General features: G+C 38.9%; 1 protein-coding gene across 6 annotated transcripts in view; it reads right to left on the bottom strand.

The window, feature by feature from the left end:
• Positions 1–13597, bottom strand: part of ZNF512 (zinc finger protein 512) — a 34894-nt gene that overhangs the window by 18901 nt on the left and 2396 nt on the right. For 2 of the 6 annotated variants that reach the window (XM_007470849.1, XM_007470847.1), the window contains 7 exons: positions 5122–5309; positions 4218–4313; positions 3519–3602; positions 2736–2860; positions 2109–2195; positions 1598–1696; positions 841–1008 (listed from right to left, as the gene is read on the bottom strand). In XM_007470849.1, coding sequence (XP_007470911.1) covers positions 841–1008; positions 1598–1696; positions 2109–2195; positions 2736–2860; positions 3519–3602; positions 4218–4313; positions 5122–5167 — 705 coding nt within the window. In that variant the 5' untranslated portion in view covers positions 5168–5309. The remainder of the gene's footprint in view (positions 1–840; positions 1009–1597; positions 1697–2108; positions 2196–2735; positions 2861–3518; positions 3603–4217; positions 4314–5121; positions 5310–13597) is intronic. The other 4 variants (XM_007470850.1, XM_007470851.1, XM_007470848.1 and 1 more) reach the window with 3 other exon arrangements.

Raw genomic sequence — 13597 nt, 5'->3', positions numbered from 1 at the left:
GCTTACTCAAAACTGCCCAAAACTAGAAATGACTCAAATGCTCTTCAACTGGTCAATGGATAAATTGTGAAACATCCATACAATGGAATCCCAGACAGAAACAAAAAGGAATAAACTAATAATCCATGCAACACACTGATGAATCACAAATGCATTATGCTAAGTGAAAGAAGCCAGACTCAAAAAGAGGGTATATACTGTATGATTCCATTTATATGACATTCCGAAAAAGGCAAAACTATAGGGACAGGAAATAGATCAGTGGTTGCCAGGGGCTGGGGATGGAAAGAACAACTGACTACAAAGGGACACAGAAGAATCTGGGGGGCATGATCAAATTGTTCTATATCTTGATCATGGTGGTAATTACATGACTGTATGTTTTTGTCAAAACTCATAACTGTATACTAAAAAGAGTAAATATTAATTACCATATGTAAGTTATATCTTGAAACTTAACGCTGAAAAAGAAAAAACAAGGTGGGGGAGCCTAGAAATGTAATCAGGAAAAGAAAAAGTCAAGACAAAAAAATTGGAATAGAGGGATCGGCTGGATAGAATCCCACAAAATTTCTCACTTAGGGAGAATGCCTTAAGCTTTAAAAATATAGTAATGAGTTTACTTCTGCCCAGACTATACAATGAACTTTGATTTCTTTAACCTAATAATGATCAAACAGCAGACAGGAGAGCACAAAAGAAGAAGGAAGAGAGAGAACAAAAACATTCAGATTAAAAGGGACTACAAATGAGGAACCAAGGATGTAGGAAAGATGCAGGGGCAAGCAGTCACCGCAGAACAGATCCCCAAACAGGGTCTGGAAAGCAATCAGTACTCACAGGCCCATGCTCTGACCTCAGATGATACGCAAGTCCAGCCTTCGATCTATATGGCTTTCCACAGTGGTGACATTTCAGGGTCATCTTCTCCAGCTCTGCAGCCCCTTTGCCACATTTTCTGACATGATACAGATATCCCATGATGCTGGTGAAGCTACTAGAGCAACTCTGAACAAAGGAGAGAGGCCTATATTATAATCTTACATATTTTTATATGATTTCTAAACTTCTAAATGGCCACATCATACAAACAGATACTCTGATATCACTAGACCCTCTCCAGCATTTCCCATTCGCACAACTCTTCCTTGTCCCTGGCCCAACTGCTGTCCTATCTACCACCAAGTATGATATTCAATCAACTTAGTCAGCAATCAGTAAACTAGAACTGTATACCTCGTCTGTGTCACAGCTTCCTCCTTGGTCTATGATCCAACTCCACCCCAATATCAAACAGCCAGCAATATCAAAGTTCCTCACATGAGGTTACTACAGTCCTCTTTATCACACTAAAGAAAGGATGACAAAGAAACTCCTTCAAACAAAGGGAAAAGGGAGAACAAATTTCTGGAGATGAGAAAGAAAATAAAGAACTGTTAATGAGTTCAGGAGACCCTAAAAACAGAAGTCGCTCTTATGCTGGAAGATGACACAAAAGCAGGTCTGTAAGGGAGAAGCAGGAGACGTGGAAGCGAGTAACAGAAAGACCTTGACCTGAGACTCCAGGTAGAAGGAGTTGCTGTCTTTGGGCTCTTACCTCACGCATGCACCTCAGCTTTCCCAGTCTCTTGAGAACTGTTCGGAGACGTTCCCTCTCACTTGGCTCATCTATTTCATCTCCAGCCTTCAAGATGGGCTAGAAAGCAAGAGAAGCAGACAGGCAAATGACTCATGGACAAGACAGATACAGAAAAAAATTCTATCATAGGAGAATCAAGGACTGGACTAGTACCTAAGCTGGTGCCCATGAAGTCTAAGTTATCTGACTCCTGGCTTTCTCCATCTTCTCCTAAACAGTGAAGTGAATGTAAAGGAACTAAGAGTTCAAAGCCTCTACCTCCCAGGATATGAACCTTTGGGCTAACCTAAACACAAATACCTGTGTATCCACATTTCATTGTGTGTAACTCTTCTATCTAAAGGGTCTTCTTACTTAACACCCCACGAAGTCCCATAGCCTTAGGCATCTCCACTGATTTATCTACATTCGTCCAAGTAAAGGCATCCAAATACCACATAGGCTCATACAGCACAGAACACACTCTTACCAAGCTATTATGATTTGCCATGACATGGTACTTCATCCCTGCCAGTGAACGAAGTTGTTTCCCACAATGATGACAAGTGAACATTTCCTACAAGGAGAAAACACTGCTCAGGGCCAGGCTGTTCAACAGAGAAACAGAATGTCACAAAGTCCTATTCAACTGCTCTGGTCTGTATCTCCTTTATTTCCCAAATTCTATAACAGTCAATGAATCTCAAAATCCCAAAAGCTCATTGTCATGTCCTCAAGGGCAAAGAGGTAAAGGCTATTCATTTTCAAAATAATAAGAACTACCATTTACTGAGTGCCAGTATTTGCCAAGTAATGGGGTAGGCACTTAGCATGTAATATTTCTTTTTTTATCCTCTCATGGACTACACAAGGTAGTAACTATCTCTACTTTATAAATGAGAAAACTGAGGTCCACACATAAGAAGCTAAATGACACAACTAGTAAGTACCTGAATGAAGATTCAGACCCAAGTCTGTCAGACTCCGGAGTCTATGTTTTCTCTATGACACAATGCTGCCTCTTCTCCACAATAATCAGCATATCCAACACAGTGCCAGAGGTTTAAAGTTTGGGTAAAAAGTCATAACAGTTATGAAATGTCACAAAATATCTAACCTGTTTGCAGTTTTCCATGTGTTTCTTTAAGCCCTCTATGGTCTTTCTCCCCACTGCCTGGCAGGTAGGACAGGAGACACTGCCTTTATCCACAATTTCTAAGTACCACTGCTCCTCTAAACTGCCTACAAAGGAGAGAAAGGAACACTTACAATTTACAGTATTCTCCAGAAACAAAAAGCACAATCCCAGATTTTAGGAAAAGTATCATAAAGTGGCTTTTCCTCTTCCTGGGGGAAAGACTCTTGCTATATATAACTTCTAGAAATAATTTTTTTCAGACAGTGAAGAGTTTCTGAAACTCCTACTCAATTCCCCACGATCAAAACCATCCAACAACCACTCCAAAGCCCAGTGGCTTAAAGAAATGAGCAATAATTTTTTTCCCAGTTTTACTGACGTATAACTGTCAATGGGTAATATTTTTCATAGTAGCATATAAGAATGGGATACTGAGATATATAACAATCAGTTTGCTAAGTGTTTCCTATGTGCCTGAGACTTTGTTAAATGTTTTTATCCAATTTAATTTTCACAACAATTCTGACTGCCTTTATTATTCCTATTTAGAGACAAGGAAACTGAAGTTTGCAGAAATTAAGAGGCAGGTCAAAAAATTAATGAAGAGCCAAAACTTGAACAAATATGACTGACCTCCAAAGCCATGCGCTTAATTAGCGCCTCCCTAAAAAAATGCTTTGGTACATCGTTCCTTTACCAACAACAACAAAAAAGACAGAATGAGAGAACTAGATCTCAAAAAGCTTCCAACAGAAAGCATACCTGCTGCATAAGCTGGTGGTTCCTTCCGAATACGACGAGCCTGGGCTTTGGGATTAGGCTGAGTTTTAGGCCGTTGCTTCCTCCCTGACGCAAGACAGAAACTTGAAGCCCAACACATCACCTTTTCTGACCCCTCTCTAGCACCAAAATCTCTTTCCTCTTCTTCTCAACACCCTAGGCCCCACTCCCTCAACCAAATGACTCCCTTAAGTCATGACAGAAGAAAACAGTAAAGAAAACAGTAAAATAAGGCAGGATGGGAGGACTTCCCTGGTGGTCCAGTGGTTAAGACTCCATGCTCCCAATGCAAGGGGCCTGGGTTCAATCGCTGGTCAGGGAACTAAGATCCCACATACCGCAACTAAGCCTACACGCTGCAACTAGAGAGCCCATGCGCTACAACTACTGAGCCTGCGAGCTCTAGAGCCTGCGAGCCTCAACCAGAGAAGCCCGTGTGCCACAACTAGAGAGCCCACACACCACAACTAGAGAAGCCCGTGTGCCGCAACGAAGATCCAGCGCAGCCAAAATTAAAAAAAAAAAAAAAAAAAGGCAGGATGGAGGCCATTCCTTGCCAAAAAATTCAAAGGGCTCAAAAGTGCTTAAGGGCCAAAATCTAAGGTCCCTCTCCCTTTCACCATGCCTGAGAATAAAGCCCAGGCACACAGTGAAAAAGAATTAGCAAAGTTACTCCCTTACCATAAAGCTTATGCTTCTTCTGAGGAAATTCTCGATAGTCTTCATCTTCTTCCTGCCTGGGTTTCCTTTTTCCTTTGGCTGATACTCCACCTGACCCTGAAATAACATAGGAAAACAAAACAAAATTTCAGAATGGTTTATATGAGAACATCTACGCCCGCCTTCAAATCATCGATCACAAGACCACCAAAGAGAAAGATTATCAGCAAGCACAGGTCTTAGAGAAGTGTTTGTAACATTTTTAGGGAAGTTGGTATAACTTTTCATTAACTGACTCAACCTCCCCTTTTCCTTTTGCACTGTTCTCCATCCCAAGTGATCAACTGTTCCCTATGAAAAATAAGATCCTTCAGGCAGTGTGATTTGTTTGATCCTGATTTGAGGCTAACTGTTCAAGATAAAGGGCTACTAAGAACCCTTCAGACTATAACCACTAATAAATTCCACTTAGAATAATCCTTACACTAGCGCCTAAACCCTCAACAGAGGATCAAACTAGAACAATGGGAAAGAAAGTTCAATTCGTATGAAGAGGAAAGGCTATACCATATAACATAGAGGAGTAAGATCAACAGAATTTCACTCAGTAAAACAGAGGGACAGTTCATGAAGCTAAGAGTATATGACAGCCTAACACCTTAAAAAAAATTTCAGGGGACTTCCCTGGCGGTCCACTAGTTAGGACTTGGCGCTTTCACTGCCATGGCCCAGGTTCAATCCCTGGTTGGGGAACTAAGATCCCACAAGCCGAGTGGCAGGGCCAAAAAAAATAAAAATAAAAATTCAACCACTAGTAAAGAACACATATGTGGTACTTAATACTTTAAGAGCCATTTACAACAGCTACCTCAAATATAACTTTAGAGAGTTCCGTGTCTTTGGAATAAGATACTGATACTGATACCTTCAACATGGGAAGTAGCAGCTGACTTGATCCTTCTCATCTTCATCCAGTAGGCAGACTTTCGGAAGGAGGCTGGAAAATCACTCACCAGTTCACAGGAAGAAGCAGATGATGAGCCGCTTAAGGAGTCATCATGAGGGATAGTGTACTGGAAACTATTATCCTTTATGGAGCACTGGGTCCTGCTACTAACAGGACACAAAGATAAATACCACAAAGGAAGGTCTGGAGTAAAGTTTCTATCACTTATATTACATCATAAGAAGATAACCAAGTTGGTTACCTGTGCAAAAAACAAAGAAGCCTGATAATAAAAACAATTTAGATTGTAATTTTCTAACAATTAAAATAGTTGACCTAGTACAATATATATAATTATTATTATACTTCACTATAATCAGAAAGCATAAGCAGTCCACGAAAATGATCATTCTATAGCCCAAGTAGGCATTCCTTCCTAAATCCATCAATGAAAAGAAAGTAGTAAAATAGGGTGTTCCATGACCCTTCAGAAGATCCCCTGGATCTGTAAGCAGGTGTGTCCAGGCCTCCCTATTCCTCTGGCAGAGGGACAGTAACCACTATACCTTGATGTCAGGGCACCCTGTCTTGCTTAGGCAACTTGATACTTAGATCCCATAGCTAAAGGAAGGGTGCTATCTTGTCTGAGTTAAGCTGGCCAGAAGTCTGGTATACGGCTGGATCCAAACTTCTAAATCTAAGACCAGTCAGTATGTAGTCAACGAACATTAGTGAGTAGTGACAAAGTATCTTCTAGATGGCTCAAAGTGTGGTAGAGCAGCAGTTCTCGAAGTGGAGTCCATGGATCTCTGAGACACTCCTCTTCCAGCTAACTTAACTGTGTGAGGCCTGCCTTAGATTTATGGTTTAGAAACGTCACTCTGGATGCTGTATAAAAGATGACCCACGGAGGATGAGTGAAAGAAAGGAGAAGAGTTAGCAGCTTATTGCAATAGTATGGATAAGAGATGATGAAAGCTTGAACTTGAACTAAGGTTTCGTAGTAGAGATGATAAACTGACAGATTCAAGACAACACTTTAGAGGTACAGTTGGTAACAATTACACATAGAGGTTTGTGGTAGCAGGTAGTTGGAAGTAACAAAGGTGACCATGCTTAGGAATAAATAAAAGTAAAATGTGATAGATGCCTGCTAAGGAATATTACGTAGCTGTTAGAAGCAATAAACCATTTCTACACATCTAGAGATACGAACGTAACTAAAAAGCATACTGTTCAATAAAAAAAAAAAAGAACAAGATGTACAGTACAATGTCAATTCAGTAAATTAAAAACAATTACACAAGTAAACGGCACTAGCTATTTTATAAGGACTCATAAATATTTAAGGACAAATATCAAACTTCTTAGTATGGTTGTCTCTGGGGGGAAGGGGATGGATGTGGGGATAGCGAAAACAAAAAATAACAGGGACTTACAAAGTCAGTATGCTACAAAAAGGGAAAAATGATTCTCAGCTCTGTACATGAGGTCCAATATTACAAATTTAATACAGAGATGTCCTGGTTCCGGCACAGTGGCATACACCCACTACGGCCCATTCCTCTTGCTGATTACAACTAAAAACTCTGGACCTCAAAAAGTAAACAAAAGCAGGTGGATTGTGGAGAACAGTTAAAACTGGGAGAAGTGAGCCACATGGGGTATGTTTCCCAGTTTTTTTTTTCTCTCACATGCAGCTTTGCAACAAGGGTGGCCCCCCACACACAGACCAGCATGGGCAGCCTAAATTCTCACAGAAACTCCATCTTTCTGGGCTTAGAAACCAGGAAAAGGGGTCTCTATAGACTAGAGAATGTGGGGGAATCATGGAGAAGAGACAGGCAAAGAAGGTGACCTCATATTTCTGTGTACAAATCCACACAAATCACAGCTTAACTTGAGCTATGTATGTGTGGAGCATACCCAAACCAGCTTAGCAAAGACTTTGAAAGTGAAATAAAATTTAAACAAACTACACAAGTCTCAGCCTAACCCCTGAGCTACTATTGTGATACAGATCCAAACCAATGTATCAAAAGCTTGGGGAACTGAAACAAGATTTGAAAAACCTGAAAAAGTCTCACACTAACCCCTGAGCTCTAAACCATCACAGAAAAGACTCAAAAGAATGGAACCTCAGTTCCACTGAACCAATGCCTTCAGAAAGTAGGACAGAATTTATGGTCTGAACCTAAACAGGTTACCTGCTAAAATAAAAACAGCAACAATCCCTAGAAGATCCTAAGAAGACCCACGGTCTACACAAACAACATTCACAATCTTGAGAATAAATTCCAAAATTATGCAATTCACAAAGAACCAGGAAAATGTGAGCAATTCTCAAAGGACAGATCATAAACAGATGTTGGAAGATGATGCAGATGTTGGAACTAACAAAGTCTTTAAAGCAGCTATTATAACTATGCTCCACGATAGAAAGGAAAACACTGGAAATGAAGGAAAATGTAGGAATTATCAGCAGAAAAACAGAAATCATAAAAAAGAACAAATTAATTTTAAAACTGAAAAGTAACAAATAAAATAAAAACTCACTGGATGGGCTAGTAATAGAATGGAGATGGCAGAGGAAAGAATCTATGAACTTGAAGACAGATCAATAGAAATTATCCAATCTGAAGAACAAAGAGGACAAAAGACTGAAAAACAGTCAACAGAGCCCCAACAACCTGTGGTGTCAATATCAAAAGATCTAACTTAAGCATAGTTGTAATCCCAGAAGAAGAGGAAAGAGAGATTGAGGAAAAATTTTTGAAAAAAATAATGGTGGAAAAATCCCCCAAATTTAATGAAAAACTTAAATTTACATATTTAAGGAGCTCAACAAACACTCAATAGAAAAACACACCTGGATATATCTTAATGAAACTGTTTAAAACTGAAGATTTTTTAAAAATCCAGAAAGCAGCTAGAAAAAAATGACATATTATTCAAATGATTGTGAATTTCTCAACAGAAACCAAGACAGCACAACAACACCTTTAAAATCCTGAGAGAGAAGATTTATCAATCCCAAATTCCATATTCAGTGAAAATAGCCTTTAGGAATATTTCTTCAGATGAAGAAAAACTAAGAAAATTTGTTGTCAGCAGAGACTCTGCTCTATGAAAAATGCTAAGGGAAATAATTCCAGCTGAAGGAAAAATGACACCAGAGAGAAATTTGGATTTTTAAGAATGAAGAAAGAGAAAGAGAAATGGCAAACAGCCAGGTAAATATTAAAAACTCTTTAAAGCAAAATTTTAGCATTATCTGGTAAGGTTTTCAATAAATGTAGATGTAATATATATGACAGCTATAATTTAATGGTCAGCAGGTAGGGGGTTAAAGGAATCTATATGGTCTAAGGCTTCTACATTTAAGCAAAGTGGTAGTATTTTAACTCTAAGTAGATGATGAAAGGGTAGGTATATATTGTAATTCCTAGAGCAACCACTACCAAACCTCCCCCTCAAAGGAAAAAAAAGTGTGTGGGGGGGGGTGGCCAGAGAGAGCCAAAATCAAATAGATAAATTAAAACGGCACACTAAACATTTAAATAACCCAAAAGAAGGTACAGAGGAAAAAACAGAGTAGAGAGAACAAATAATTAAATGGTAGACCTAAATCCAATCATGCAATAATTAATTAAAATGTTTATGGTCTAAATACTCCAGTTAAAAGTCAGAGATTGAGAGAGTAAATAAAAAAGCAATATCCTAGTATAAACTGCCTACAGAGGCGCACTTTATTTAAATATAAAGACATATGTAGATTGGAAGTAAAAAGATGAAAAAATTATACCATGCCATCAGCAAACACAAGAAGGCTGAGTGGCCATTTTAATATCAGATAAAACAGACTTCAAGACAAAGAGTATTACCAGAGATAAAAAGGGACACTTCATAATAATTAAAATGACAAATCATCAGGAAGACATAATTACTCACTGCATGGTCTAACAATAGAGGCTCAAAGCACACAAAGCAAAACTGATAGAAAAAGAAAAGTAGACAATTCTACAATCTTACCAGAAATTTTAAGTCCTCCTCCTCTTAGGAACTGACAGACTAGACAAAAATTGAGTAAAGACACAGAAGATCTGAACTACACTATTAGCCACCTTGCTGTAGTTGACATCCAACACTATTTTTTTTTTTTTGGTACGCGGGCCTCTCACTGTTGTGGCCTCTCCTGTTGCGGAGCACAGGCTCCGGACGTGCAGGCTCAGCGGCCATGGCTCACGGGCCCAGCCGCTCCGTGGCATGCGGGATCTTCCCGCACCAGGGCACAAACCCGTGTCCCCTGCATCGGCAGGCGGACTCTCAACCACTGCGCCACCAGGGAAGCCCTGGGATATACTTTCTTTTCAAGAGCACACTGTGCATTCACAAGATAGATCATATACTGGGCTATAAACTTTAAACCTAAAAAGATGAAAATCATACATGTGTTCTCTGACCACATCAGAGTTAAATTAGAAATCAATAATAGCAAGGTATCTAAAATAAAAAATAAATCTGGCAATTAAAGAATCCAATTCTAAATAATTCATGGGTCAAAAATGAAATCACAAAGGAAATTCAAAAATATTTTAAGTGAATAACAACAAAAATATACATATCAAAGTTTGTGGGATGCAACTAAAGCAGTACTTAGAAGGAAACTTAAAGCTGTAAATGCTTATGTTAGAAAAGAAGATCTAAAATCAATGAGTTAAGATTTCATCTTAAGGTACCTTAAAAAGAAGAGCAAAGTAAGCCCAAAGAAATAGAAGGAACAACATAATAAAAAGGAGAAATTCACAAATTAGGAAACAGACTTTACAGAAAATCTGGTTCTTTGAAAAGATCACAAAATTGACAACACTGTAGCTAGACTGATCAAGGAAAAAAGATACCAAAGATACCACAAATAACCAATGTCAGAAAAGAAAGAGGGCTTATTATTATACATCATACAGACATTAAAATAATGAGAATACTTCGGAAAACTTTATGCCAAAAAAACTGACAAATTAAGATGAACAAATTTCTTAAAAACTACAACTTACCAAACTGACATAAGAAGAAACTGGAGGCATAAAGATCAGAAGGAAAAAAGTAAAACTGCTCCTACTTGCAGATTTTTTTAACAGATTTTATTCAGTTTGTTTACAAAGATAATCTCAGAAAATATATGAAATAATTACCAGAATTAAAAATGAATTGAGGGACTTCCCTGGTGGTGCAGTGGTTAAGAGTGCAGGGGACACGGGTTCGATCCCTGGTGCAGGAAGATCCCACACGCCACGGAGCAACTAAGCCCGTGCACTACAACTACCGAGCCTATGCTCTAGAGCCCGCAAGCCACAACTACTGAGCTCACGTGCCACAACTACTGAAGCCCGCGTGCCCTAGAGCCAGGGCTCCACAACAAGAGAAGCCACCACAATGAGAACCCCACACACCACAATGAAGAGTAGCCCCCGCTCGCCACAACTAGAGAAAGCCCAAGTGCAGCAATGAAGACCCAACACAGCCAAAAAATAAATTAATTAATTTTTTAATTTTTAAAAAATGAATTTAGCAAGTGACAGGATACAAGGCTAAAATACAAAAATCAATGGTGGGACTTCCCTGGTGGTGCAGTGGTCAAGACTCTGCACTCCCAATGCAGGGGGCCTGGGTTTGATCCCTAGTCAGGGAGCTAGATCCCACATGCATGCTGCAACTAAGAGTTCACATGCCACAACTGAGGAGCCCACCGGCTGCAACTAAGGAGCCCACGTGCTGCAACTAAGGAGCCTGCAAACCGCAACTAAGGAGCTCGCCTGCAGCAACTAAGACCCAGCACAACCAAATAAATAAATATTTTTTTAAATAGTGTATTCTTAGCTACTAGCAACAAGCAACTAGAAGATGAACTTGTAAAAATAATAGCATTTACAATAACAAAAAACACAGGAACCTAGGAACAAATCTAGGAACCTAGAAACAAATCTAACAAAAGCCATCCAAGAATTTTACAATGAAAACTACAACTCAGTGGTGAGAGAAATTGAAGAAGACCTAAATAAATGGAAAAATATAATATGCTCATAAATCAGAAAATTCAATATTGTTAAGACGGCAATTCTCCCTAAACTGACCTATAGATTCAATACATATACCAATCAATACTCCAGCATGCAATAACAAACTGATTGTAGAATTTATATAAAAAGGCCAAGAAAATATAATAGCTGAAACAATCTTGAAAAAAACAACAAAGTTAGATGACTTACCTTATCTGATTTCAGGACTTACTCTAATGCTACAGTATCAAAACAGTTTAGTATTGGCAAAAAGATAGACATACACATTAATGGAAGAGAATAATGAAAGTCCAGAAACAGACCCACACCTATACATGTTCAATTGATTTTTAACAAAGATGCCAAGGCAACTGAACAGGGAAAGGATAGTCTTTTCAACAACTGGATATACAAATGGAAAGAAATTAATATTGACCTTTATAACACACCATACATAAAAATTAACTCTAAATGAGCCATAGACCTGAATGTAAAACCTATAAAACTTCTGGAAGAAAGCAAAGGAAAAAATCTTTGCAATTAGGGATGGCAAAGTTTTCTTAAATAGAATACAAATAGCATGAAACATAAAAGGAAAAAATGATAAAAATTTTTATTATTTTTAATGATAAACTTAAAACTTTGCCTCTTCAAAAGACACCATTAAGAAAATGAAATGCAAACCACTGACGAGGAAATATTCACGACACATATAACAAAAGAACTGTGTTCAGAAAATATTTTTTAAAAATTAAATTATACAATTTAATGGTGAGACAAAACACAATTTTTTTTTGGGGGGGTGGCAAAAGACATCAACACACTTGACAAAAAAAGATATATGAATGGCCAATAAGCACATGAACAGATGTTTTACACCACTATTCATCATGAAAATGCTCATTAAAACCACAATGAAACACAATTATACACCCATTAAATTAGCTAAAATTAGAGACTTACTCTCCTACATTGCTGGTAGGAATGTAAAATAATACTGCCAATTTGGAAGACTGACAATTTCTTAAAAAGTGAAACATACTCCCGACATAGGACCCAATCAACCTAACATGGTAAATTCCATCTCAATAAATAAATACTGTGTTAAGTATTTATCAAAAGAAACAAAAATATTTTTCCACACAGAGACTTGCCCATGAATGTTCACAGCAGTTTTACTGTAATACCTCCACACTGAGAATAACCCAAATGTCCCTCAAGACAGATGGCTAAACAAACTGTTATATCCATAATCGAATTCTGTTTAGCAACAAAAACTATTCTTCATTCAAAATCATTATTCTGGGCTTCCCTGGTGGTGCAGTGGTTGAGAGTCCGCCTGCCGATGCAGGGGACACGGGTTCGTGCCCTGGTCCGGGAAGATCCCACATGCCGCGGAGCGGCTGGGCCCGTGAGCCATGGCCGCTGAGCCTGCGCGTCCGGAGCCTGTGCTCCGCAACCGGAGAGGCCACAACAGTGAGAGGCTCACGTACAACAACAACAACAACAAAAAAATCATTATTCTGAGTGAAAGAAAGCATGCAAAAAGAGGACACAATGTCTGATTTCATTTATAGAAAATCCTAGAACATGCAAACCACTGTACAGTGACAGAAAACAGGTCAGGGGGTGTCTGGGGACTGGAGTGGAGGGAGGAATGAATTGCAAAGGGATGTGAAAAAACTTTTGGGAGAGATGGAAATGTTATCTTGATTGTGGTGACAGTTTCATGGGTACTTACATATATCAAAGATGAAGATATTGTATACATATATCTATATATTTATACAATATACTTATTGTATAAATATATGCAGTCTATTGTACTTCAATTATACCTCAATGAAGGTATAAAAAAATTTTAGTGGGAACTGGCTGTCCTCTAGGGCCAAAACCCACCATCCCAAACAATGGGAACAATCTGTACTAGAAAGACTTGATAGTATCAACAGGCCATTCAGAGTCAAGTCCCATCTGACTCCTCTTAGGAAACTGTCCTCAAAGAAATTGCTTTGCTGTCAATGTAGGACTCGATATACCGACCTCCCTGCTCATGAATAAGCACAAGTATAGTGAAAAAAAATCAACAGTTTTAACATCTTGGGGATTAAGTCAATGTGGATAGGGAATCCCTCCCTCCAGCTCTCTTTTATTTTTAAAGAACTCAACAAAAACAATTCTCAAGTATTTTACACTACCTATCAACTCAGGGTATTTGATTATTTGTTAAAAACCAGATTGGGCTTCCCTGGTGGCACAGTTGTTGAGAGTCCGCCTGCCAGCGCAGGGGACACGGGTTCATGCCCCGGTCCGGGAAGATCCCACATGCCGCGGAGCGGCTAGGCCCGTGAGCCATGGCCACTGAGCCTGCACGTCCGGAACCTGTGCTCCGCAACGGG

This window comes from Lipotes vexillifer, unplaced genomic scaffold (assembly GCF_000442215.2).
Source record: "Lipotes vexillifer unplaced genomic scaffold, Lipotes_vexillifer_v1.1 scaffold717, whole genome shotgun sequence".
NCBI classification, from domain to species: Eukaryota; Metazoa; Chordata; class Mammalia; order Artiodactyla; family Lipotidae; genus Lipotes; species Lipotes vexillifer.
Note: the sequence above shows the minus strand (reverse complement) of the source record. Positions and strands in the feature narration are given on the sequence as shown.